Source organism: Condylura cristata, unplaced genomic scaffold, assembly GCF_000260355.1.
Source record: "Condylura cristata isolate star-nosed mole 26May11 unplaced genomic scaffold, ConCri1.0 scaffold00015, whole genome shotgun sequence".
Taxonomy (NCBI): Eukaryota; Metazoa; Chordata; class Mammalia; order Eulipotyphla; family Talpidae; genus Condylura; species Condylura cristata.
This window is the reverse complement of record NW_004567116.1, coordinates 45,866,541-45,890,429: the sequence shown is the minus strand read 5'-3', so window position 1 is coordinate 45,890,429 and position 23,889 is coordinate 45,866,541. Positions and strand designations below refer to the sequence as shown.

Below are 23,889 nucleotides of genomic sequence, written 5' to 3'. Positions count from 1 at the left end.
TAAACTGAGTAATTATTTTTAAAGTTTTAATTTATGGATATGGAACTGGGGTACAAGCCAGAGGTGCAGGGCAGTGAGAAGACTCACCAGAGACAGAGAGGGAGGCAGAACAGGCAGATCAGCAAAGTGCACTGCTGAGAGGAGCAGCAGGCTGGTCAGGTCTGCTGCATCATGTGGATCATCTCCGGGGCAAGGGGTCGAACTCTCCCTGAAGCAGCTGCAGCTAGCTTGCAGTGCTGCATCCTAACCCATTGTGCCACCAGGGAATGCCCCAAATTGAGTAATTTTTAAGGCCTCCTCCAATTATATGATGCTGTGAAAGACTTCCCCTGTATTCAGGATGTTATAATTATTTCTAATGGTGAGACAGATGCTTTATCTTTTGAGATGGTGAATGAAGAATTATACTGAAAATTGGGATTGGAAAATTCTAGTCACAGGTTGACACTGACAAGCTGTGTGACATTGGTAATCAATTAATTTCAAGCCCTAATATTCCCATCTACCAAATTTGTGCACAAGATTAGATTACTTTAAAGCCCCTTTCAGCTAAAACATTATATAGTGACATATTCTTAGGAGATGTCATTTGAGATCATTAGCTCTTATAGTTAGGTATAAGACTACCTATTCATCATTAGTAAGGCATTCATTCATTCATACACCATTTTATTGAGCATGTACTATACGGCAGATGTTAGAATATGCTTTTAGATGTCTCCTACTTCAAATGAAGAAAACACAGATTTGTTCATCCTCATCCCAGATGTGGAGCTAAAGGAACCCTCTTACACTGCTGGTGGGAATGTAAACTGGTCCAGCCACCATGGAAAGCTGTAGTGAGATTCCTCAGAACACTAAAATGGATCTACCATATCATTCAGTGATTCCATTTCTTGGAATCTACCCAAAGGACACAAAACCACTAATTTTAAAGGAAACCTGCACTCCTATGTTTATTGCAACACTATTTACAATAGCCAAGATATGCCCCAAAATAGATGAATGGATCAAAAGGTTGTGGTATATTTATACAATTGAATATTACCCAGAGGTCAACATAAAAAACAAAACAAAAAAACTCATGCCACCTGCAGTGACATGGATGGAGCTAGAAGGGATAATTATGCTAGCCAGAAATAGTCAAAAGGAAACATAAAATACTGGATGGTCTCATTTACCTATGGAATATGGAGAAACTAAATAAAAGGTCAAAAAAAAAAAAGGTCAAAACTAGCAAGTTGACCATAGAATTGAAGCATACAGCAAAGGAGAGTATGGTAACAGACAGGGTTGAGCACAAGAGAATATGGTGATGGTTCACAGGTGATATGGTAGCAGGAGAACTATAGGGACTACAATAATGTAAGAAAAAAATAAAATCTATAAACTAACAAAAAATATTTATCCTCATCCCACCTTTTACCATGGAACATGCACCTGAGAGAGGATTGTCTTGGATTAAGAATGTGTACAGTGGGTTATGGAACACAATAGTTAATAAATTAAACTGTCAAGGGGATTAAACCTAAAGCTCTGAGGCCCCTGACATGGTGTTCTTCAGTTAACTGGGCATTGACAATCTGTAATGTATAAAGTACAGAACTTTGCAAAATCACATACTACATATTTTTAATCACTGGCAGCTTTTCTGCAGTTGGTATGAAACTTAATTTTCCACCTTCATGACAAGAAAAGCTTTGTAGAAATTTCTCTCCTGAATTCACACAAGCTGTGGTTTTTCATGTTCTATTATTGACACGAATCTGAACCACATGAAATTGTATTTTTGTAGGTCAAGACCAGTCATTTTGTGTGTGTGTGTGTGTGTGTGTGATTTTAGCATTACCTATTAAGTCATAAACAGCAAATACTGAAACACTGGGAGGCAAATACTGAAATACTCTTAAGTGTTTTATTCTATTTTGTTTTGCTTTGGATTTTTGCCACTAACAAATTTGAAGAAACTATTCACCTTACACTTTTTCCCATTAGTTAAATGGGACAAATTTCAAACATGAAAATAATTTGTGTACAAGTCATTTTTTATGTACAAATCATTATGTATCATTGAATAAAAGTATAAATATGGTTTATTCTGCAAGTACCTAGTGTTTATATCACTGTGCTCTTTATTTGGGCAATGTCTTGCTTCAGATACATAATTCTTTAGCAATCTGTAAAAGTGTAAAAATCTTGAGGGTCACTATCATTAATTGCCTCAGCTATTTCACATCAGACTGATAGACTGTGCCTGATACATTGTATAAAATATGTACTATAACACACACACACACACACACACACACACAAACACACACACACCCCAAATACAGATCTGCAGCTGAGAGCTGAAACGTGGAACTATGTTTAAACCACAACTATGTGGCTATGCTTTTGGCCAGATGTTCACCTCTGAATACTTCAAGAACTAAAATATCTTATTTCCATTACTTGCTGGAAGTCACATGTTAATAATGTAAGACATCTTATCTAAATTTTCATACCTGGAATTTATTCAGGCTTCCCACATTGAGATAAAAAAATTAAAAACAAAACAAAACAAAAAATCCAAGCTTACCAAGCTTGTAGAAAAGGCTAGTCCTGACTTTGATCTTAGAGATGATACCACAAGAACAACTGTATGAGGTCTAACACTACACAAAATATATTGATGTTCACCTTGACCTTTAATCCTCACCGTAACCTGAAATGCTTTCAGCAGCAAGAGTAGAAAGTGTAGTTTTTGATGGAAGACAGAGATTGAGATCTTGCTCTGAACATGGCAAGTATTCTAAGCAAAAGAAATGAAGAGTATAAAGGCTGCATACCAAAGTATCTGTAGGTAAGGATCTCAGTAGGTAAGCATCTATATACTGACTAGTATTCTAGTCACTGGAATTATAGCAGTGAACAAAATTTCTAAAAACAGTTTCAGGAAAATTACTTCATAGTATGGAAAATTTCTTCATAGAAACACATTTATATCAGGTAGATATAACTACAATGGAGAAAATAAGGTATGGCAAGGAAGAGAAGCAGTGATGTGGGAAGTTGCTGTTTTACAGAAGCTGGCCAAGGGGAGTTCCTATTGATAATGTGTTACTGGAAAGGAAGGACCTGAGGAAATAAGAGGGGGAGGTGTGCATGTCTTGAAGTGCCAGGTCATTTTTTTTTTAGTATTTTATTATTTTTGCGTAGAACTGGGGTGTAGGACAGAGGTGCAGAACAGGCAGATCTACTGAATTACATTGTTAAAGGGACCAGTAGGGAAGACAGAAGTCTGTTGTGCCGTGTGGGTCAGCTCCTAGGCCTTGGTGGTGGACCTTCACAGTAGTAGTGCTGAGATTTAACCTGTAGGTCACCAGGGAAGCCCCAAGAGTTAGGCACTTTTCTAGGCAGAAACAGGGAGCAGAATGTACAAAGGCCTTAAGGTGAAAGGATTCCAAGAAGTCCACAAGATAATGAGTGGAGAGAAAGATTTGAGGCAAATGGTAACATAGATCATAGCATCTCAGGGGTCAGCACAGGGACTTTGGATTTGGCTTAGAGACAACCCTTGGAGGGTTTTAAATAGAGGAGTGATTTGGCATATTTTAACAGGACCACTCTGCTTTGTTGAGGAAAGGTTATAAAGGGCCAAGGCAGAAGTTCACTTAGGGAGATCATTGATAGAATACAGATGAAAGGTAACTTGGACCATAGGAGTAGATGTGGAGGTTGTAGCAAGTGCTTATTCTGGTTACATTTGACTTTATTATAGAAAATTTCAAATATAGATAAAAGGAGAATAGTATAAGGAACCTCTTAGCACAGATTACCCTCCAAGTCATGGTCAATATAATTTCATATGTATTTTCAACATTAATTTTTGTATGATGTCGAAGCAAGGCCACAAATTTCACAGCTTAGAATTTCGTCTAGAAATATCCTAGTATTGGACCCTCTCTGGTGGTGCAACAGGTTGAAGCACGACACTGTGAGGTTACTGCAGCCACTGCAGCATGAGTTCGATCCCTGGCCAGGGAGGGGACCCACATGGTGTGGCAGACCTCTCCTGGCCTGCTTGCTGCTCCCCTCAGCAGTGTATTTCAGTATATCTGCCTGTTCTGCTCCCCACTCTGTCTCTGGAGAGTCCTCTCAGGCCCTGCACATCTGGCTTTTACCCCAGTTCTGTATGCATAAATAAATTAATTATAAAAAGAATCCTAGTATTACTAAAAGTTTTAAAATAACCACTCCAATCTAAAGTTTTAAATACTTTTTCAAATCCATAGGGTTTTAAAAAAACTTTAAAATTTTTAAAAACTGGGTTTTTTTTCCTTCTTCTTTAAACCAACTAAGCATTGCGGTACTCCAACTTTGGTCTGGCTGACAAAGAACTAGCAAGAGACAGAAACACATGACAGCAAAATAGAAAAATGAGTTGTTCTGAATGCCTAATGAAGAAATTATTTCAAGGAGGCTGTGATCAACTGTGTCAGATGTTGCTGATTAAGAAGGTCCTCAGCTTAAGAAATGACCTGGATTTACCAGTATGGAAGTCATATTGGTGACACTGAAAGTGAAGTGATAGGGATGAAAGAACACTTCTTGGAAGTTCAGTTAGAAGAAATGGAGGGTGATTACAGTATAAGCTTAAGGAATTTTTGCTGATTAAGTATGTTCAATGGAATGTGAGATGACAAGCACTTTGTTTTTAGAGCAGAATTTATTAGCACTGATGGGAATGATCATGAAATGATTTATGATAGAAGGAAGATAGTATATGTGGTGATTTCTGAGTATACAAGGGGAAAGATGAGTACCATTAGACAGTTTATATAAATAAGGAGGAATGCAGGACATATGGGCATCTCTATGTAAAATATTGACCATGTGAGATAACATAGGTACCTAAAATATAGAAGGTGATACAATTGTTAAGTCTCTTTCTGGGTGTTGTGTTATTTTTTATGTAAGAGTAACATTAACAAGTCACAAACAGCTGTTTTACTAACCAGGGATTCGTTAAAAGCAGAATTGTTTGGCCTTAGAAAATTGTGTAGGCAGTATTTGGGTGGATGACTGATGGTATTCGGTATATAATACAAGTGGTATATAGTTAGGATTATTTGGTTATATGTAATAAAAAAAATTGTAAGAAAACAGAACAGAGTTGCTTTTTCTCATGTAAATATATGTCTAGTGGCTGGTAGCCTGAGATTAGTTACTGTGGTATAATGGTGTCTGTAGTTACCTGCACTTTCTATTTTCAAGATCACCTTATTATCCAACATGGCAGCTGGAACACTAGTCATCTTGTCCTAACAGGCAGGAAGGAGGAAGGGCCAGCTCCTTTTATTCAAGAGACTTCTTTAGAAGTCCCATTTTTCCACTTATGTTTCTGGCCAGAACTTGACTTGTAAGGAATACCAGAGAATGTAAATCTTCCAAAAGGGCATACTGCTCCCCTGACCAGGGTTTTATTACAGAGAAAGGACCAGGGAATAGTTATTAGGGTAGCCTGTCAGCAGTCTTTCCTGTGGTGTTTGTGGGAAGAACATGGATTTAGAGACAGATGACATTTTTGAACTCTAGCTCTGCCATATACCTATTGTGACCTTGAACAGTAATTTTGTCTCAATTTTTGCTTCTCTAAAATTGAGCTAATACCACCTACTACATATTATTTTGAGGGCTAAATATCACAAGTGCCATAGTGTCTGGCATATAGAAAGTCATACTACATATATGAAATAATTTAGCAGGCATTGCAAAATGGTGTCAATCTTTTCAGGTTGCTGCAAGAAAAGACTAGATGACTGACAGAAACAAGAAATTTACTTCTCAGTTATAGAGTGGGGAGTTCAGTCAATTTGCGTGCAGATTGTGTCTGGTAATTCTGCCTCCTGATTGCTGTCTTTTAGCTGTGTCCACACATGGCAGAGTGGTGAGATTTCTGTGACTTTTTAAAATAAGGGCACTTATTCCATTCACGAGGACTTCTTCTTTATGACCTAATCACTGTCCAAAGGCTCCACCTGCAGATACAATCACACTGGACACTGTTGAACATATAAACTCGGGGGAGGGGATGAAGAAAGGGGATAGTCACATTCAGTATGGTGTCTAGTTAATCAGGCTGAATTATAGGTAACCATATGTACACTACCTTTATCAAATAAGAAAGAACAAAAGACCAAGGAGAGTGTAACACTTTGTCAAAGGCATTTATTAATTCCAGGTTCAATCAATCATGTCCATCTGCCCTGTTGAATTTAATATTTGTTTGAATGCTTTCAATCAGTCCCTTCATCTGGTACCAAATTGCAAACTCTGAGCCAAGTAACTGGTTAAGACTTGCTAAACTATGGCTATTTACCAAACAAAGGATCTTAAATTTAGAGCTTCAGAGTAGAAAAATACTTTTAGGTTCAAAATACAATATGTTCCAGCCACTATTGCTTTTTAGGTGTCTTTTAAGCCATCTTGGATAATATGTTTTCATTAGGTTCATTTTGTAATCATTGTTGTCAGAATCAGTAGCTGGTCTAGAAGCACCTACATCTGACTTACAGGCACTGTTATGTCTATCCACTCAGGCCCTGAGCTTTTACAGTTTCTAAATACAAAATGAAGAATTCATTGGGTAGGCATGGATTTTGCATGTCATGAGTTATTCCAATTCAAGGCAGGCAAGGGATGGACCAACACTTGGCTCTTGGAAGTGTTGGTGTGTCTAGTCAGCAGAAAATGCTTCTACCAGTGAAGGAGTTGTGAGGAAATGAAGCCAAGCTTGTCACACACTTAAGCTTGTCACCAAAAGAAAACTCAGGAAACAGACTGGATCCTACTAGGGAAAAAGCCGTATTTTTTTAAGAGTTCATTTCTCTCCCATGTAGACAATTCTCTTATCATATCGCAAACTACTTTAAGTTCAAAATACAAGAAATAGATCAGACAAAAACACTGCATAATATTTAACCTACCTTTGACCTTACTCAAGTCCACTGCTCACAAAGAAATGCCTGAGAGATGAGACTCAAGTGCTGCCAGTACCCCCTGAGGCAAGACAGTATATTGGAAAAGTCAGAGCGTGGGCCCTGCCACCTTTTAGTGATATGGCCCTGGCCTTGAGTGAGTTACATTATCTTTGTAAACTCATACCTTCTAGGCTACTTACAAGGGACAAATGATTAAGTATGTAAACTATCTAATTAAGAGGATTGGTCCAGAGATGCTCCTTGTCACTGTCTTTTGCTTCTCTCATTACAATGTTCATTCTTACACGTTTAAAAAAAAAACAAAAACTGAAACACATATAGAAAAAGGTATCATGTAATAAACTATTATAAGATAAAAACATCTTCAGATTTGAGTCAAGAAATGAGACTTCGTCAACTCCTTCCTCAAAGAAACAGCTATCTTGACTTTCATAGCAAGTGACACAAAAAAGTGTGCATTTTAAAACATTAGTTTAGTGTTGTCCATTAAAAAAAAAAACTGTCTTTTGATTTATAGTTTCCTCCTCCCACTATTTCTTTTTCTTATAATCAAGAAGATGCACTGTTTGACAAGTAGTTTTTCATGAATTTTGCTGATTTCATTTTTAAGGTGCAAGTCTGCCTGTTTTTTTTTTTTTTTTTTTTTGGGGGGCAGCTGTATATTTTGTGAATGGACAGCTAGAATGAGTCATGATTAAATAGGTTTATCCCTTTGATAAGATTAAGAGTGACACATTATTTTGTGAGGAAACATAACCTCCGGTCTCTTTCTGGAATATTAGCAGCCACAGATGCTCAATGAATACACCCACTATTCACTAGGAGTTGTAAAATGGTGATAATTCCATTTCTATCATCTGAGAAATGTATTAACTGGAATTTTTTTTATAAAGAGAACTTCTCACTTCTTTAGTTATTCAATAGTAGGAGTTCATATAAAAGTAAGATAACTATTTCTTTCCCTTTGTTTTTATGTTTTTCTAGTAATGAATTAGTTTTCTATCATCAATTAAAGGTGATTTGTTTTTAAAATATCATTATGAACTCGTGAAATATGTATAATTATGTATTTTTAAAATACCATGTTTTGTACTTTTTTTCCAACAGATTTTGTGCATCCCTCCAGCAATTTTCTACACATGTAAAATCACCTATTGACAGATATTTGCTTCACCAATTTGCTATTCAAATAATGCTGTATGGAATATCTTTTATACTTCCTTATATAGACCTTTATGGGGTAACTTCTTAGACATGGAACTGCTGCCTTTAAAAGGCACATAGATTTTCTCCCTGGTGGTGCAGCGGGTTAAAGCACAGCACTAAGAAGCTAAAGCCACTTCCGCATGAGTTCGACCCCTGCCCCGGAGGTGGCCACATGGCTTGGCAGACCTCTCCTGGCCCACCCGCTGCTCCCCTCAGCAGTGTACTTCCATGATCTGCCTGCTCTGCTCCCCACTCTGTCTCTGGTGAATCCTCTCACTGCCCCTGAGCCTCTCGTCTGTACCCCAGCTCTGTATGCATAAAATAAATAGATCTTAAAAAAAAAAAAAGGCACATAGATTTAAAAATTTTCAGATAGGCCCTCCCTGTTGGTGCAGTGGGTTAAAGCACAGCACTGAAAAGCTAAAGCCACTTCAGCATGAGTTCGATTCCCGCCTGCCCAGAGGTGACCACATGGCATGGCAGACCTCTCTTGACCTGCCCGCTGCTCCCCTCTGCAGTGTACTTCGTTGATCTGCCTGTTCTGCTCCCCACTCTGTCTGGTGAAGCCTCTCGCTGCCCCTGAGCCTCTGGCCTGTACCCCAGTTCTGTATGCACAAATAAATCTTTAAAATTTTTTTTTTTTCAGATAAAGCCAAATTGTTTTCTATAGAATTCACACCCGATACTTTATCATCAATATCCATGATAAAGTATTTCAAAACTACTTTGGGTTCTTTAGGGGAGAAGGATGGGATCTAGAATAAGGACTGAGTTTTAGTAGAAAACTGATGAGATAAAGGTGATGGAAAACTGATGAGATAAAGGTGATGGTGGCCACAAGGAGTGGGTAAAAGTTAAAAATTAGCAGATGCTAATTTGAAATGATATCTAAGGGATAAAGGAGTAGGTGGAAACAGACTATTCTTATACTGACAGGTGTGCTGGTGTGAAAGGAACACTGATGGAGATGGCAGGGACCAGGTTCAGTTGTTATCGTATCTCTCACAGCAGCCTTAAGAGGTATTATTTCCATTTTCCTGAAAGAAGGGGATCTGGGTTAACAATACCTTCTTCACAAGATGGTATGAGTGTTACATGAAATAACATATGTGCCATCATATGTTGAGGGCTGTAATCTCAAACTAGCACAGTGTCAGGTACATTCTTGGAATGCAGTGAACAATCTGGTAAATAAATGCCTTTTAATGAAAGATAGAAGGGTCTGACACAGGGTCTGTACATAAGTATTTGCTCCTGAAATGGTTACTGACTCTTTCAAAATGAGTAAAACAAGTCTGGTTGGTCACAATACCACATAATATTCTTGGACCTACATATATTTTGTCATCTAGTTTGCCTTTTAGAAAATCAGTTAAAATGAAAAATGTAGATGTGGAAAACTACACATCTTAAATTACTCTTTTAAATTTTGTAGTCTATATTTTGTTTTCTTTAGTAAACACCAGGGAAATAAAAAAAAGAGTTTATATTTATACTTTTACATATCCTTTTTACTAATTATATCATAGCAACTGCTTAATGAACTGAGGCTAGAGTAGATTTTAAGGTTTATATACACTGATTTATTTCACACCCTTTCAAAAACAGTTGAAGGCATTTTTACAACAAAGGGCACTTATATGTGGCTTAATACATAGTAATACACAGTATGTGGCTTAATATATAGCAGGAATTTTCTGGTGTAAGCTGATCTATTAAGACTAAGTTTTGTTTTTGGTTTGCAAAGGTTTTATTTTTAAATGTACATGTGTTTTTAACAAATATTTCTCACAAGCAAAATTAACAATATTACTAAAGATAATCAACCATACAGGATAAAGTGCCAAGTTAACCGAATTGGAGTATTCTGGAAGAGACAGGGGGAAAAATGGCTTTATAACATTTTAAAAGGGATAGTACCTCTTTTCTATTTATTTCTTTTTAAGTGTTCAAAATGGAAAGAATGCTTACTAAGCCACTGGAGTACAAGTTTCCAAACAGACTTAGCTTTATATATCCAGCAATTGACTCAGGTGGCTTTTTGGGAAAATAATTCAGGAGACCAAGCACCTTTATTTTCAGATACTGAAAATGGCCAATTTTCTGAATATGGAAGATAACACTTGATTTCTGAACAAGAACCAAGTCCTAAAACTGACCCTTTGGAAATCCAGTCTGAATTTGGACTTAACTCCTTAATTAAATGTTCTTTAGTTCTTTCTTTGGTATATTTCAGTTTCTTTCTTGGTAACTCTTTTGAAACAGGAGAATTACAGGCAGCAAGGCACCTCCTCAAACCCCTGGTTTGCAATTCAAGAATTTCTGAAAGAAATCTTTTCTCTGTGGAAGGAGGGACCCATTCATCGGTATCAGTTTCAAGGCACCCACAAGTAAGACAGCTGTTCACATCCACTGGCTGTCTGATACTAGATATTATAGGACTCATGGACTTCTGCCTGGGTGTTTTAATATTTTCTGGATAGTTGGAGATAGCTTGCTGTTTACTGTCAGAGAAAGTCCTTGTTTTACTGTAGTTAGTATGAGTACTTGAATACAAAGCAGGTAATTTTTTAAAAGCCCTTTTTATTCCATGAATTCTTGTTTGGTGGAATCCTGCAATTGGAGTTGACTGTGAACATGGAACAAAGTCTTGACTATCTTCAAAATCACATTCTGAATCTGACTGAAAACGAGATGGAGAAAAACATGTTTTTGGATATGAAGTGATAGATATGCTTTGCAAGGATAACTTTTGTGAAGACTGGTTAGAGTTTTCAGAAAGTGATCCCAGTGAAAAATCATATTCTCTATGGTGACTTTCTGTCAAAGACTTTCCCCACTGTATCAAAATATTCCTTGACTTTTTGCGCATTTCTGTTTCAATGTCCATTTCTTTAGCACTATCATCAAAGAGATCGGCAGAAGCATTGTAGCTACCTTCATCACTAGAACAGTTCTGCGTTAAGTTATTGCTGATATGTCCATAAGGCATTTCTTTCAATGTTTCTATACCTCTATTTGGACTACTGCAAAGAGTTTCTAAAGGATATGTCAGTTTCCGACAAATTGCAAAGCTACCATCTTGGTTCTTTGCCCATCTGTAATATTGTTTCTTTTCTAAATTGCAAAGGTCAGAAATATCATTATACCCCTTAGAATGCCAAACTGTCAGCTTTTCATTCACTTCTGAAAGTGATCTTTCTTCATGATCATGAAAATATTTGCTACCGAGACAAGAATGGTCACTTTCTGACATATGATGCTTATGTGAAATTTCAGCCATATATGATGGAATTCTGGTAGACTTCTGAAAAGTGACTGTTGTTTCTAAACCTTTTGAAGAAGGAAGTACAGCTGACAGATTTGGTAGGAAAGTATCTCTTGCATTATTTCTTATAGTGACAGCCTCTGTGTTATCTGGTTGAGACTCCTGAACATTAGAGCTTGGATCTGCTTCACAGTTTGAAAGGTTATTTTTGCTAGAGTTTGCTTGTGATGATCTTAGTGGTATATGCAAGGCTCTCACAGTTTTTTGGGGAGGTACAGATAACCTGCTGTCGTCTTCATATACTTTACTGATGTCATTAACTAGGTCATTCTTCTTACTACTGACTTCTGTCTGGGATAGAGCAACCTCATTTTCGATAACTGCCAGAAACTTGTTTAGGCTTTCAGAGAACGGCAGATCATCCCAAATCTCGAGGTCACCATCCTGGTAAGTGGTACCTAACTCTTTAATTCTGAGTGATGAAGATGGAAAACATGTAGATATCTCCTGAAGATTAAGGGTAGCATCCACATCATGCTGGTAACATGTCAGCTCACGCTGGGAATATCTACTTTCCATTGTACTGTGGAAGGATTTATTTTTGGGCTCAATGGGCTCTTGCGTTTTCCAAAGAAATAAATCATAGTCAGTAATTCCAATTTCAGGGTGACTACTGTGTACTGTATTTGACTGATTAGTCTGTAAACCAAGCTCTTTACCTAACTTTTGTGCTGTAGTCTTTTTATCCTCATATGAAATAGTGCTCCGTGAACTCTGAATGGTAACACAGCAATTACTGGAAGCAGAGGCCTTGATAAAGGAGGTACACTGTCTGTCTTGGTGATGAACAGCAGTAGCCTTGCTTTGTTCTGATGATGAAAAGTCATGATTATCTGTTAGTTGTGAAATAATGGAATTAAGTTCAAGCGATGACTGCCAGAATCTTGAAAAATCATCTCTGACGTGAGACTCAAAACTAGAAATTTTGTCAGAGCCATATATGCTGCTGAGATCACTATTTGACTGGTCTGAAGAAAGAAAGTGGCTATTAGTTGTCTGGAAACCACAATGAAGTGTTCTGAAAAGCTGACGGAAATAATCAATGACAGTGAAACCTGTAACACCTGGGTCTGGTAGAAGAATCTGGCAAGCTACCAGTGCTTTAACTTCTCTCTTAAGGTCAAGGGAGTGCTTTAAGAAATTACTAGTATCTGGACCTTGTCCATGGTGGCTTTCAAAATTCTGTGAAAAGAAGAAAATGAATTTAAATGAGAACAAAGTTTTCTTCCTGACTAAAATGTGGAACAGGGATTTAAAAGGTTAAAACAGGTACAGGACCCTCCCTGGTGGGACAACGGGTTAAAGCGCAGTACTATGAAGCTATCTGAAGCCACTGCAGCAGAGTTGGATCCCAGCCAAGGAAGTGAACCAAATGGCACAGCAGACCTCTCCTGACCCACCCACTGCTCTCCTCAGCAGTTTACTTCATCAATCTGCCGTTTTGCTCCCCATTCTCTCTGGTCAATCTTTTTTTATCACCCCTGTGTCTCTGGTCTGTACCCCAGGTCTGTATGCATAAATAATAAAATAAATAAATCTTTAAAAACAAACAAACAAAAAACAGGTACAACTCTAGTTAGTCTCCATTTCCATAACTTTAATTCCTCTAGTGTTAGTAGGCAGAGTAGCCAAAGAGAATTCAATGAAATAGAGACTTGTCTTCAAATACTGGTTCTAATAACTAACATTGGGATTTTGGAGCAGTTATTTAACCTTAGTTACAAAATAGAGATAAAAATGTAGCATTGTTACATTAGCATAAACACATGGAAAACTGCAAAACTTAGTAAATAGTTGCTCAGTAAGTGGTAGGTACGATTATCTTTCTCATTAACTTCCATAAGCTGTAAGTTTAAGAAACTTTCCTGACTTGGTAAGGAAAAAAGAAAGAAAGAAAAATTAACCACTGAAGATACTAACAAAGAGAAGCTTCCTAGATTCTGGTTTCATCTTTCCTTTGGATACTCACTATTTAGTTATACTTTGTTACTCTGTTCCTTCTTGAAACTCCAATTCTAGTGTGGATAAAATTGCCACTTGTCCTCTCTAGCATGTAGATGAGACTAAATGACTGCCCCTTCAGTGTCTGTAGACTATTTTAATGTCTTCTACAGTGACTGGAGAGTGACTGTCAAATCACCTTTAAAATTATTTTAAACTGTCCTTTCTAGTATATTCTAAGAAGTCTTAATATTCAGACACATTATCTTCAGTGTTAGTTCCATCCCACTTCTTTTACTGATGTTAAAATTAAAAAGCCAGAGTTGACTGAAGTTTTAGTACAGAATTTGAACACAATTTGGAGGGTAAAATAAATATTACATAGTTTAAAGTGCTTCTCCAAGCCTTCAGTGTTATGACTCCTAAAAAGCATTTAGGAAATTCAAATCACTTCATTACTATTGAAATTTTTTGAGAAAGATTTATTTATTTATGTATAAGGGGGTACAGGCCAGAGGTGCAAGGGTGGTAAGAGGATTCACCAGAGACACAGTGGGGAGCAGAACAGGCTGACTGAGGAAGTACACTGCTAAGGGGAGCAGTGGGTGGGTCAGGGTCAGGAGAGGTCTGCTACACCATGTGTGTCACCTCCAGGGCAGGGATCGAACTCATGCTGAAGTAGCTTTAGCTTCTTAGTGCTGTGCTTTAACCTGCTGTGCCACCAGGGAGGGCCCACTATTGAAATTTTTAACAAAATAATAAAAAGAAAGCTAAGTTTCAATTACCGTCACTCCAAAAATAAAGCATTGTCCAACAAAGCAAGTTTCTACAGCTTTAGTTAATAGGTTCTGAGTTGTGTCGCTGTCCAGTGTTCCTGGAATTTCATTAGGATCCTGCAGGTACCTTGATTGGAAAGAAAATAAAAAAGGTGAAGAACTAAACCAACATTTTAGCTTACTATAAAGCTAGAAGACAGTTTAAAAATGTGGCATGAACCTTTTGAGTTAGAGAAAAAAAGTTACTTTAAGAGGTACTGTGTTCTCTATAGTTTACCTTAGCCTGCAAAGAAAAAGGCAACTGATCAAGTGTGAATTGGGAGGTGCTTACCTATTAATCAGACCCAGCAATTAATCTAAAAGTGGCAGCTGGAGCAGTGGTGGGGGATCTGTACTCTAGTCCTTCTCCTCTAAATAGAGAGAAATCTTTCCTCTTTCCTGGGTATTCTAGCTCTGGACATTCTCTTATCCTTTTTATTAAAAATGAATTTATGCACAACAAGGATATGGACAGACATTTCTTCTATCAAGTGATTAGGGGAGGACAGTAGAAGATTGAGGGGTAGAAAAAGCTTACACACACACACACACACACACCCCTCCTTGCATTATCACGACAACTTAATCAGTCAAACTAAGCCATGAAGTAATAATACAAGTGAGAGAAATGACAAAATTTCTGATATGTAAATATTTCCTCAAATAGTTTCTTCTGCCTCAAGGAACCTTAGTTCTTTTGAATGTTAATCTCAATTTAGATACTTTTTCAGTTTGAAACATTTTTACGTTTTTTTTTCTATATTTCTCCAACTTGTTTTATAATTGAACATTCCTAGTATAGCTTTACATGGCTTGAATAAAAGGAGTCTAGTTCACCATAATAGTATTCAGAAAATATGTTTCTATTTTTCACTTGATTTTTCTTCTAAGGAACTGAAATGGTCTCATATAAAATTTGAATTATCTTAAAAATACTTTTCTTAAAATTCTACTAATATATTAAAACAGCAATTAGGAAAAAGAATGCTTTAGATATTCCTACCTGTATAAACCAGTGGCTGTAAGACCAAAAAATGTATCTAAGCAGCTTCCAAATACAGTAATGTCAAATAATCTGTTTGACTCTGCAATTTTTAAGGAAAGTTTGTATCTGTAACTGACATTTTCAGCTTCACCAGTAGAGCCACATTTTGGACATTTAGACCTGGAAAAGTGGGGGGCAGAAAGCACAGAGAGGTTTACAATTATTTTTCATATGATAAAAAACAAATACAGAAAACTAAAAATACTTAGTGTACAAATGTTTTTCTATAACTTATGTTCTTCTTAAACTATTTCAGATCAATTCTTTGAATGTCCCTACTCATAACAACTGAATATATTGATTTAAATAGAATCAGTATAATTAAGAGAAACCTGAAGGAAAATTTATTTATAGTGTGGTATGTATCTTTGTGAAAGAGAAAAAGGAACTGTGAGAGGGAAGTAGAGAGATCCTTTTATTTGGTAGTTAAAATCATTATCAAATTAGGGTTAATGGGCCAACTAAATATAACGAAGGAGCACACACCAAAAATAACCTGAAATTAGAGAAAAGGCTTGAAACATTTAATACATTTACACAGAAAGTGCTTATTTACATTTTTCTTACCATTACACTCTTTAGTTTAATTCATTGGAATATAGTAAGAATTTGTTAGATCAAAAAAACTAGGTAGGTATGAAATACCTTGACTGATTTGTTTATAAAGCAGTATCTAATTTTGGCTAAGGTTTTCTTGTTAATAACTACCTATTGTGTGTAACTCTACTGTCATGTACTAGCTGTCAAGTCTGGGGAGAGTCACTCAATTCCTTGATTTCTTGATTTTTACAATTGTAAAATTCAGGTTTGAAGAAGGAAACGATGACAAAGTTGAAAACATACCTATTAAAAATAAAGAGGATCTTGCTTAGCACTGGCCTGCTTCTCTCTCAAAATTATATTAAATAGTTATTATTCTCACTTTTCTACTTGTGTGCAACATCTTATAAGTCTGGTATCTATCTTTCATGTGCTTAATTTACCAAACTGACTCCTTAAAACACCTATGTTTTAAACATATGTTAACTATGGTTAAACACAGGACCTTGTGTTTCTTTATGTTGTTAATGATTGGTTTAAGAAAGAGTGGTAAGAAAAAAAAAAAAAAAAAGAAAGAGTGGTAAGATGCAAACAAAAAATCACAAAAAATGAGCACAAAGCAAGAATGTGGCCACTTGTAAACCAAGAGAGTTCAAATAACATCTATGTTAGGCATCCTGCTCTTGGACTTGCAGTCTTCAGTACTCTATCAAGGTCACATTTACATTTCCACATACCAGTGTGTCTGAGAGAAACAGTGCTGAGACAGCATCTGTGTACAAAAAGACTTTTCCAAAAAGTAATCTAATTTCACCATTTCAGAAGTTATATCAAGGTAAAAATACCTGTACAATACCCAGTTGAGAAGAATATCTTAGCTAGAAGTACATAAGTACTAGAGGGAGAAGAGAATATCCTGAGTCTGCCTGACAACAATAAAGAAAAGAAAAACCAAAAACACTTTGCATCCTACTTTCAATAATTTAAATATGTGCTAAGTCATATATTGTAGACAATACTGTTCAGTGAGCGACAAATGTATTTTGTTTTAAATTTTACAACAGTTTATTTTTACATCATTTTGTACATTTTTTTCCCCATCTCAATTGTAATCCCCGCGGGTTTCCCATCACTAAGTCACCCGTGTGCCATCACCATAATCCCATGCACTTCCCTCCCCACCCCCCTGACCCCCCGTTTTTGATCCCATTCCCCACTCCACCCCCACAGAATGTCTCTGGTATATGGTTGTTCATTATTTTTGTTATTTTCTCGCCTGGTCCATTATACTTCTGCTATGAGTGAAACCATCCGGTATTTTTCTTTCTCTTCCTGGATTATCTCACTAAGCATGATCTTTTCCAGCTCCATCCAAGTTGCTGCAAAAGACATGTGTTTCTCTTATTTGGTTGCTGAGTAATATTCCATTGTATATATGTACCACATCTTTCTAATCCAGTCACCTACTTTTGGGCATTTGGGTGCTTCCATGTTTTTCCAATTGTAAATAAAGCAGCAATAAACATGGTGCTGCAGGTATCTTTTTCAATCAGTGTTTTTATGTCTTTTGGATAGATACCTAGCGACAAATGTATTTTTAAAACCTTCATAGTCCAATAATGGATGCATGTAACAAGATGTGAAAGCTGATATACGGACTCTATAGATGAGAAACTCTGAAATGTGAATCAGGAAAAATAATGCAAAAGACTATTTTTGGTTATTACATTTACATATGGAAAACAATTTAAAACATACTTTACAAAAATGTTACTTCTTGCCAAAAATAAAACCATGTTTTTCTTAAAAGCACCATTTTTAGTGAAATATTTTAAAGCTATTTTATATAATTTATATCTTTGACATCATTGTGAAGTCCCCCTAAAATTCCTACCACCAGAACTATCACCATAGTTCCTTGTGCTGTTCTCTCTTCTCCCTTTTCTTCTTCCTTCCTCACAGAATGTCTTATTTATGGTTGCCTGCTAGTTTTGTTGCTATTTTTATTACTGTTATTTCTTTTTCCTGATCCTTTATTGAGTTCGCCTATATTCCTCCTATAAGTGAAATCATTCCATATTTTCCTTTTCTCTCCTGGCTCATTTTACTGAGCATGATCCTTTCATGTAGGGATGTCTTCATCACATGGCAGGAAGCAGGGTGTGCCCCTGGTCAGTGTCACATGCAGTTTACATGAGGAATTACATGCTCTCCACTAGCTATGGTGCTGTAGGCTCTCTTGGGATTTATGAAGCTGTACACTGTGTGTCAAAGCAAGCATAAAAGTTTAAAATTTCTATTTAATTCTGAAAGCAATCTTCTTTGTTGGTCAATAAAGTCCACAGATCAACCTGGAGTTTAAAAATTCTGACATTTTAATTATGCTCTGTTTATTATATATGATGCTATGGTAGTTGAAGTTATATTATGATTTTGATTAAGTGGACTTTTCTTCATTTCTTTTACCTCTGCCCCGTTGTTGCTACTAAGTGGAAAACCTCATTTTGAAGGGAGACAGCAGTGACTCATCAGTTATGGCTCTTTAGTAGCCTGATTTACAAGCAGACTCCCTACAAGACTACTGGAAAACTTATCATTAATTTTTAATAATTAGTGATTAAAAACTAAGCAAGATCCAAGATTTTATGCAATTATGGCTCTTTGTATTTTCTTCTCACATTTATATTTTCATGACTATGTGATCTGATTGTAGGTCAAGTTGCTTCAGGACTCATAAAATCATTTACTCAACAAACTGCGGTAATGAAGTAAAAATACCTGATCTCTACTCACAGGCAGCTCCCTGTCTAGAGGGACAATAAAACAATTAGAATAAAGGACAACATAGGCAAGTTGTAAAGAAGGGAAGGCAAATAACAAACGGTTAAGTATATGGTAAGGTAGGGTACCAATGTGCGGCCAGGTCTATCTTTAGAGAGGCAGAATAAGTCAACACACAGTGGCCCATGGTCTACAGAGAAAAGACAGTTTCATGATGAACTAACACACTGGAATGCCAGGTTGTATCAGAACAGTGGTGAACTCTAAGTAACTGCTGAACTGTCAAGAACCAACTCTTCTGTGTGCTGATAAGATCTCATTTATAGGTAAGAAAGGGAAAGTATCACTTTTGTAAAGGAATTCAGAAAGCTACTTTCAAAATAAAATGCTTATGTTTAGATAATTTGTAGCTTAGGTTTAAAATGTAATAGATTTAGCTTATTTTTTACTCTAACTTTTTATTCTGGAATAATCCTAAATATGTGAATAATGTTTGCATGCATGATCCTTTAGATGAAACTGCCTTTTGAGACAAAATGGATGCATCTTGAGGGATTATGCTAAGAAACAACTCAAAAAATGAAACACAATTACTGGATAACTTCACTCATTTGTGAGATACAAATAACCAAAGAAAACAAGCTGACAAAACACAACAAAAATAACTTTGGTTCTTGTGAAAAATACAGGGCATGGGGAGAGCAATGTATGATGGGTTAACAGCACTGGGGCTTTGGTGGTGGATAGTGAATGTAGAATGTGCACAAATTGAGGTGTGAAATGGACTCCCCAAATCATACTGTCATGTAAACATATGGTAAATAAATAAAATTTGATTAAACATGTTAAAGATAATTATATAAATCTGATTGCTGCCAGAGATCTACTCAGGGAACTTAAAATCCATACTCGCTAGGTGACTATTTTGAACAAAGGTTAAACCTTCATATAAGCTATTGATTAGATCTATGATAATTATATTTCTTGCCACACTGAAAATGGCTCTGTGTAATTTATATTATCTTACACACACCTGTGGGAGTTTATGCGATAGTCTGGCTATAGAATAAATTAAAGGTAACCAGAATCAATAGGGTATAAAACTACTACATTAGTATCAAACTCTAGTGAAATGAATTGTATTCTAAATGTTACAACTTCTTTAAAGATTATATATTTAAATGTATCCAGGTCTAAAGTAAATTCTTAGCAAATCTCAGAATAATATGTAGCAGTGCTTACAGTTTACAAATGTTTTGATAAACATGATTTCATTCTCATATATAAACAAGGAGCTTATACCCATTTATAAATGAGAAAGTAGGATGAATTATTGCCCAACGTGGAGATAGTGAATTTTATGACTGAAAGTCAAAGTTTTGGATCCCTAGCCTGGTGTTCTTTCCTATAAAACTTCAATAATACGGTTAATAAACTACTTTGTAATAAAGAATATAGACTAACACAAAAGGCTGACAGAAACTAGGTCTATTGGTATTAAAACATATACACACTAAACCATATACACTACTGAACAAAATATATATGTGTAAAGGTATTTATATAGTTTCCTTTATTCTTTTTTGGGAACAGGACTGGACTGAAATAAATTAAATGTTAGTATGGACTAAATAAAGATGAGAGCATCTCAAATTTCAATGCAGATCATCTGGAAATGATGTTATTGTGGAAATGAGGTTCTACTTCAAAAATCTGGGGCAAGACCCAAGACTCTGCATTTTTAACAAGCTCCCAGGTGATGGGACAAGCAAGGGTAGACACAATATACTCAAATCACAACCCTAGTCTTCACTTTGCCAGGTACCCCTTTTCCATAATGTCATTTGTTATGGAAAGCAGTTTTCAAACTTTTTTGGTCTTAGGATACTTTACACTCATCAAAACTACTAAGATGGATCTTTTTATTTGCACAACTGTTATATTTATAGTTGAAAATAAGAAATTTTAAACAAAAAAAAATTAAAATTGAGAAATGTGAACAATATATTGCAAATTTCTTTTTTTTTGAAGGTTGACCATAGCAATCTAATTTCTTTCTTTTTTTTTAAAGATTTATTTATGCAAGTAGAACTGGGGTACAGGCCAGAGGTGCAGGGGCAGTGAGAGGCTTCACCAGAGACAGAGTGGGAAGCTGAATAGGCAGATCAATGAAGTACACTGCTGAGGGGAGCAGCGGGAGAGAAAGGAGAGGTCTGCTGCACCATGTGGGTCACCTCCGGGGCTGGGGATCAAACTTGCACTGAAGAAGCTGCACCTGGCTTACTGTGCTGCCACAAGGGAAGGTCTATTTTTTTTTTTTTAATTAAATACACTTGGATTCTTTTTTATCTTTCTCTGCTGAATCTGATATCATATGTCAGGTAGGCTCTGGAAAACCCTATTAAGCATTGTTAAATGGAGAGTGAAAAGACAATCTTACAATTATTCTGAAAATGGCAGTTTTGAGGCCAAGAAGCCTCTATAAGGAAAGATATATTTGAATAATTTGCTTTTTTTTTTTTAAGATTTATTTATGCACATAGAACTGGGGTACAGGCCAGAGGTATAGGGGCGGTGAGAGTACTCACCAGAGACAGAGTGGGGAGCAGAACAGGCTGATCATCAAAGTACACTGCTGAGAGAAGCGGGTGAGGAAAGGTCTGCAGGGTCAGGAAAGAACTGCAGCACCATGTGGATCACCTCCCCATGTGGATCACCTCCCGGGCCGGAATCAAACTCATGCTGAGGTGGCTTTAGCGTCTCAGTACTGTGCTTTAACCTGCTGCACCACCAGGGAGGGCCCTATCTTTTTTTTTGATCAATTTCACTTGTTTATTTTTCTAGATTGGTGTACTCATATTTATCATGATGAAATCAGTGATTCTTAAGTGTTTTTTTGGTCTTTAAACTCTTTGAAAATATGATAAAAGCAATGGAAATGCTCTCCCAGAAAGCATGTTATGTAACATTTTACTTATTTTGGTGGCTACAAACATGTAACATTTTACTTATTTTGGTGGCTACAGGATTCATATATGCCTATAACCTATAGAGAGACCCCAGATAAGTATGCCTAGTGCAGTATAATGTTCCTCCCAATTTTATTGATCCATTGAATAAAAACAAAAAACAAAAAACCAAAAAAACAACTAGAGAAATGTATACCCAAGGCTTCATATAGTATCTCTGTTCTCATCCTCCCTCAGAGAAAGTGATGACCCATGTATGTGAACCAAAATTTTACTTAATTAAATAAAACAAGTCAGAAAGGGGTTGGGGGAAATGGAGAAGAGGATAGGTAGTTTCTGAGCTATAATCCCCATTTTAAGATAGAAAAAGAAAGTTGTTAGTATCAAAAACAAATTTCTTGACCTAAAGGAATAGAATATGGGTCCTATTAAGCTAACATTAACTGTCCTAAAAAGGCAGCTTACATATTGGGCTAGGTGTACAATTTATCTGGATAAATAAATCCCCTTTCTTGCTGGTCATTTTTAGTACATACAAAAAGATGAAGAACCAGACAAACTTTATGTACATGTATTTTTTTATATTTGTTTGTCTAACGTGTAGTCTATTATGTTTAACTGTATCATGAAATTTCTTTTCAAATGAAACCCAGTTTGGCACCCTAATACAACGATGAGAATGGAGTTCTTGTGAAAACTCAATGGGGCCCTAACGCCCTACCTACTAGTCAGTGCTATCTACTGTTATGTCTTTAATCCCTACCTCTCTCTCACAGAGCTCTGCAGAGTGGAGTTTGTAAACTATCACTGCTCTAATCTTGGAGGTCAAAAAAGTTAACTCCATAAAATACTGAATATGGTGGTTGTTGCTAAGGATTTGAGGTTCAAGGAAAATCTTTGGGGAGCAGACTCTTTGCTCTTCAGGTCTCTAAAATCAGCAGATGCTAGGTTGTGGACTCCTGTAAAACTTGTGCTGTGGTAGCGGGGAAATGAAAGTGAAGAAATTTCTTTTTCTTGTATTGGCATACAACTAAAAGGAAAGCAGAAACAGTAAAAATGATAAGCACTAGAAATGAGAGGAATACGTTTTTGTGTAGTAATGTCAAAGTAATATATACAAATAATGGATTTTATTTCCATGTAAAGTTTCCACAGGTAAAGACCAAATGCTGTGGGGGCCCAGCAGAGCTCCCCTTTCCTGGGATAGTGCAGCTTTGGAAAACAAAGGGTATACGTCATTCTGGACACAAATTCCACTGCTAATTTGGAGGGAATATGATGATTGTGAATTTAGAGGCTTGAAAATATTTCTGACACTGACTAGTTGACTTAACTTTTCCAAACTTCAATTTCTTCTTTAAAAGATTGGCATTAACAATAATATCACTACCTAGGGCTGCCGTATTAAAAGGTTTGTCCAGGTAGGGTGAATTGCCCTTGGGCCACAGGAAAGTTACATCATATACTATACTTTCTTGCTCATGTTTATAAGCTTTATTTTTTACCTTGTGGAGACTAGGATTATCCGAGAGAAGCACTTTTCACATGAAGGATATAGAAAACTCGAATTTTGGAGAGCAAGAACTGAGGCAAGAAGAAATTTTCTTCTTTTATTCATGTGTTCACACAGCCTGCAAAGCAAAACAAAACAGGCATTGGAAAGAATGGCAAATTTTAAATTTATTTTAGGAAATGACCCTCCACACAATGCCAATGATGCCTGTTATAGTGTCACTATATTAAGCGTACTAATAGGAAAGATTTTTGAAATAGCATAGTTCAAAGAAATATTGTTAGGCAAAACTGTAAATGAACTTGTGTGAATCTTTTATAGAATCTAAATTATTGAGAAATGGTTTTCATTTTTGAAAAAAAATCACATATTTTTACATAAGCTTGAAGAAAAAAAAAGGTTTAGGTTTCACAAACAGAAAAATATGTTACATGCTCAAGGGAAATTGAAGGACCGCTAAGAACCTTGTATCAAACACATCAAAGAATTCTCTTTTATGCGTTCTTTTTAAAAAATTCAAATGCTGGCTTTGCAAATTAAAATACTATTCATAGAGGACTTCCGGAAGATGGTGGCAGAGTAAAGACTTCCAAGATCACTGCGTCCAGGCTTGCATAGGAACTGAGGACTGAAAATGGACTATAGACTTACTACTGCAAGTTTCAACCAAAACGAAAACACCCTGGACTCACTAGAAGGTAGGTAACTGAGGGGGAATTGGCAAATGGGGAGTTCCCTTCTGGGAACTCCTGGGAAAACCCAGGC

General features: G+C 36.4%; 1 protein-coding gene across 2 annotated transcripts in view; it reads right to left on the bottom strand.

Annotated features, from left to right (window-relative positions):
• Positions 1–9,776: 9,776 nt before the first annotated feature.
• The window catches only part of DDIAS (DNA damage-induced apoptosis suppressor), a 28,859-nt gene continuing 14,746 nt past the window's right edge, over positions 9,777–23,889 (bottom strand). The window contains exons 2-6 of one of the 2 annotated variants that reach the window (XM_012725084.1): positions 23,117–23,242; positions 15,280–15,441; positions 14,247–14,364; positions 12,585–12,702; positions 9,777–12,488 (exon numbers count right to left, since the gene is read on the bottom strand). In XM_012725084.1, the coding sequence (XP_012580538.1) occupies positions 10,222–12,488; positions 12,585–12,702; positions 14,247–14,364; positions 15,280–15,441; positions 23,117–23,229 (2,778 nt within the window). In that variant the 5' untranslated portion in view covers positions 23,230–23,242 and the 3' untranslated portion in view covers positions 9,777–10,221. Of the gene's footprint in view, positions 12,703–14,246; positions 14,365–15,279; positions 15,442–23,116; positions 23,243–23,889 lie in introns of both variants that reach the window. The other variant, XM_004683709.2, reaches the window with a different exon arrangement.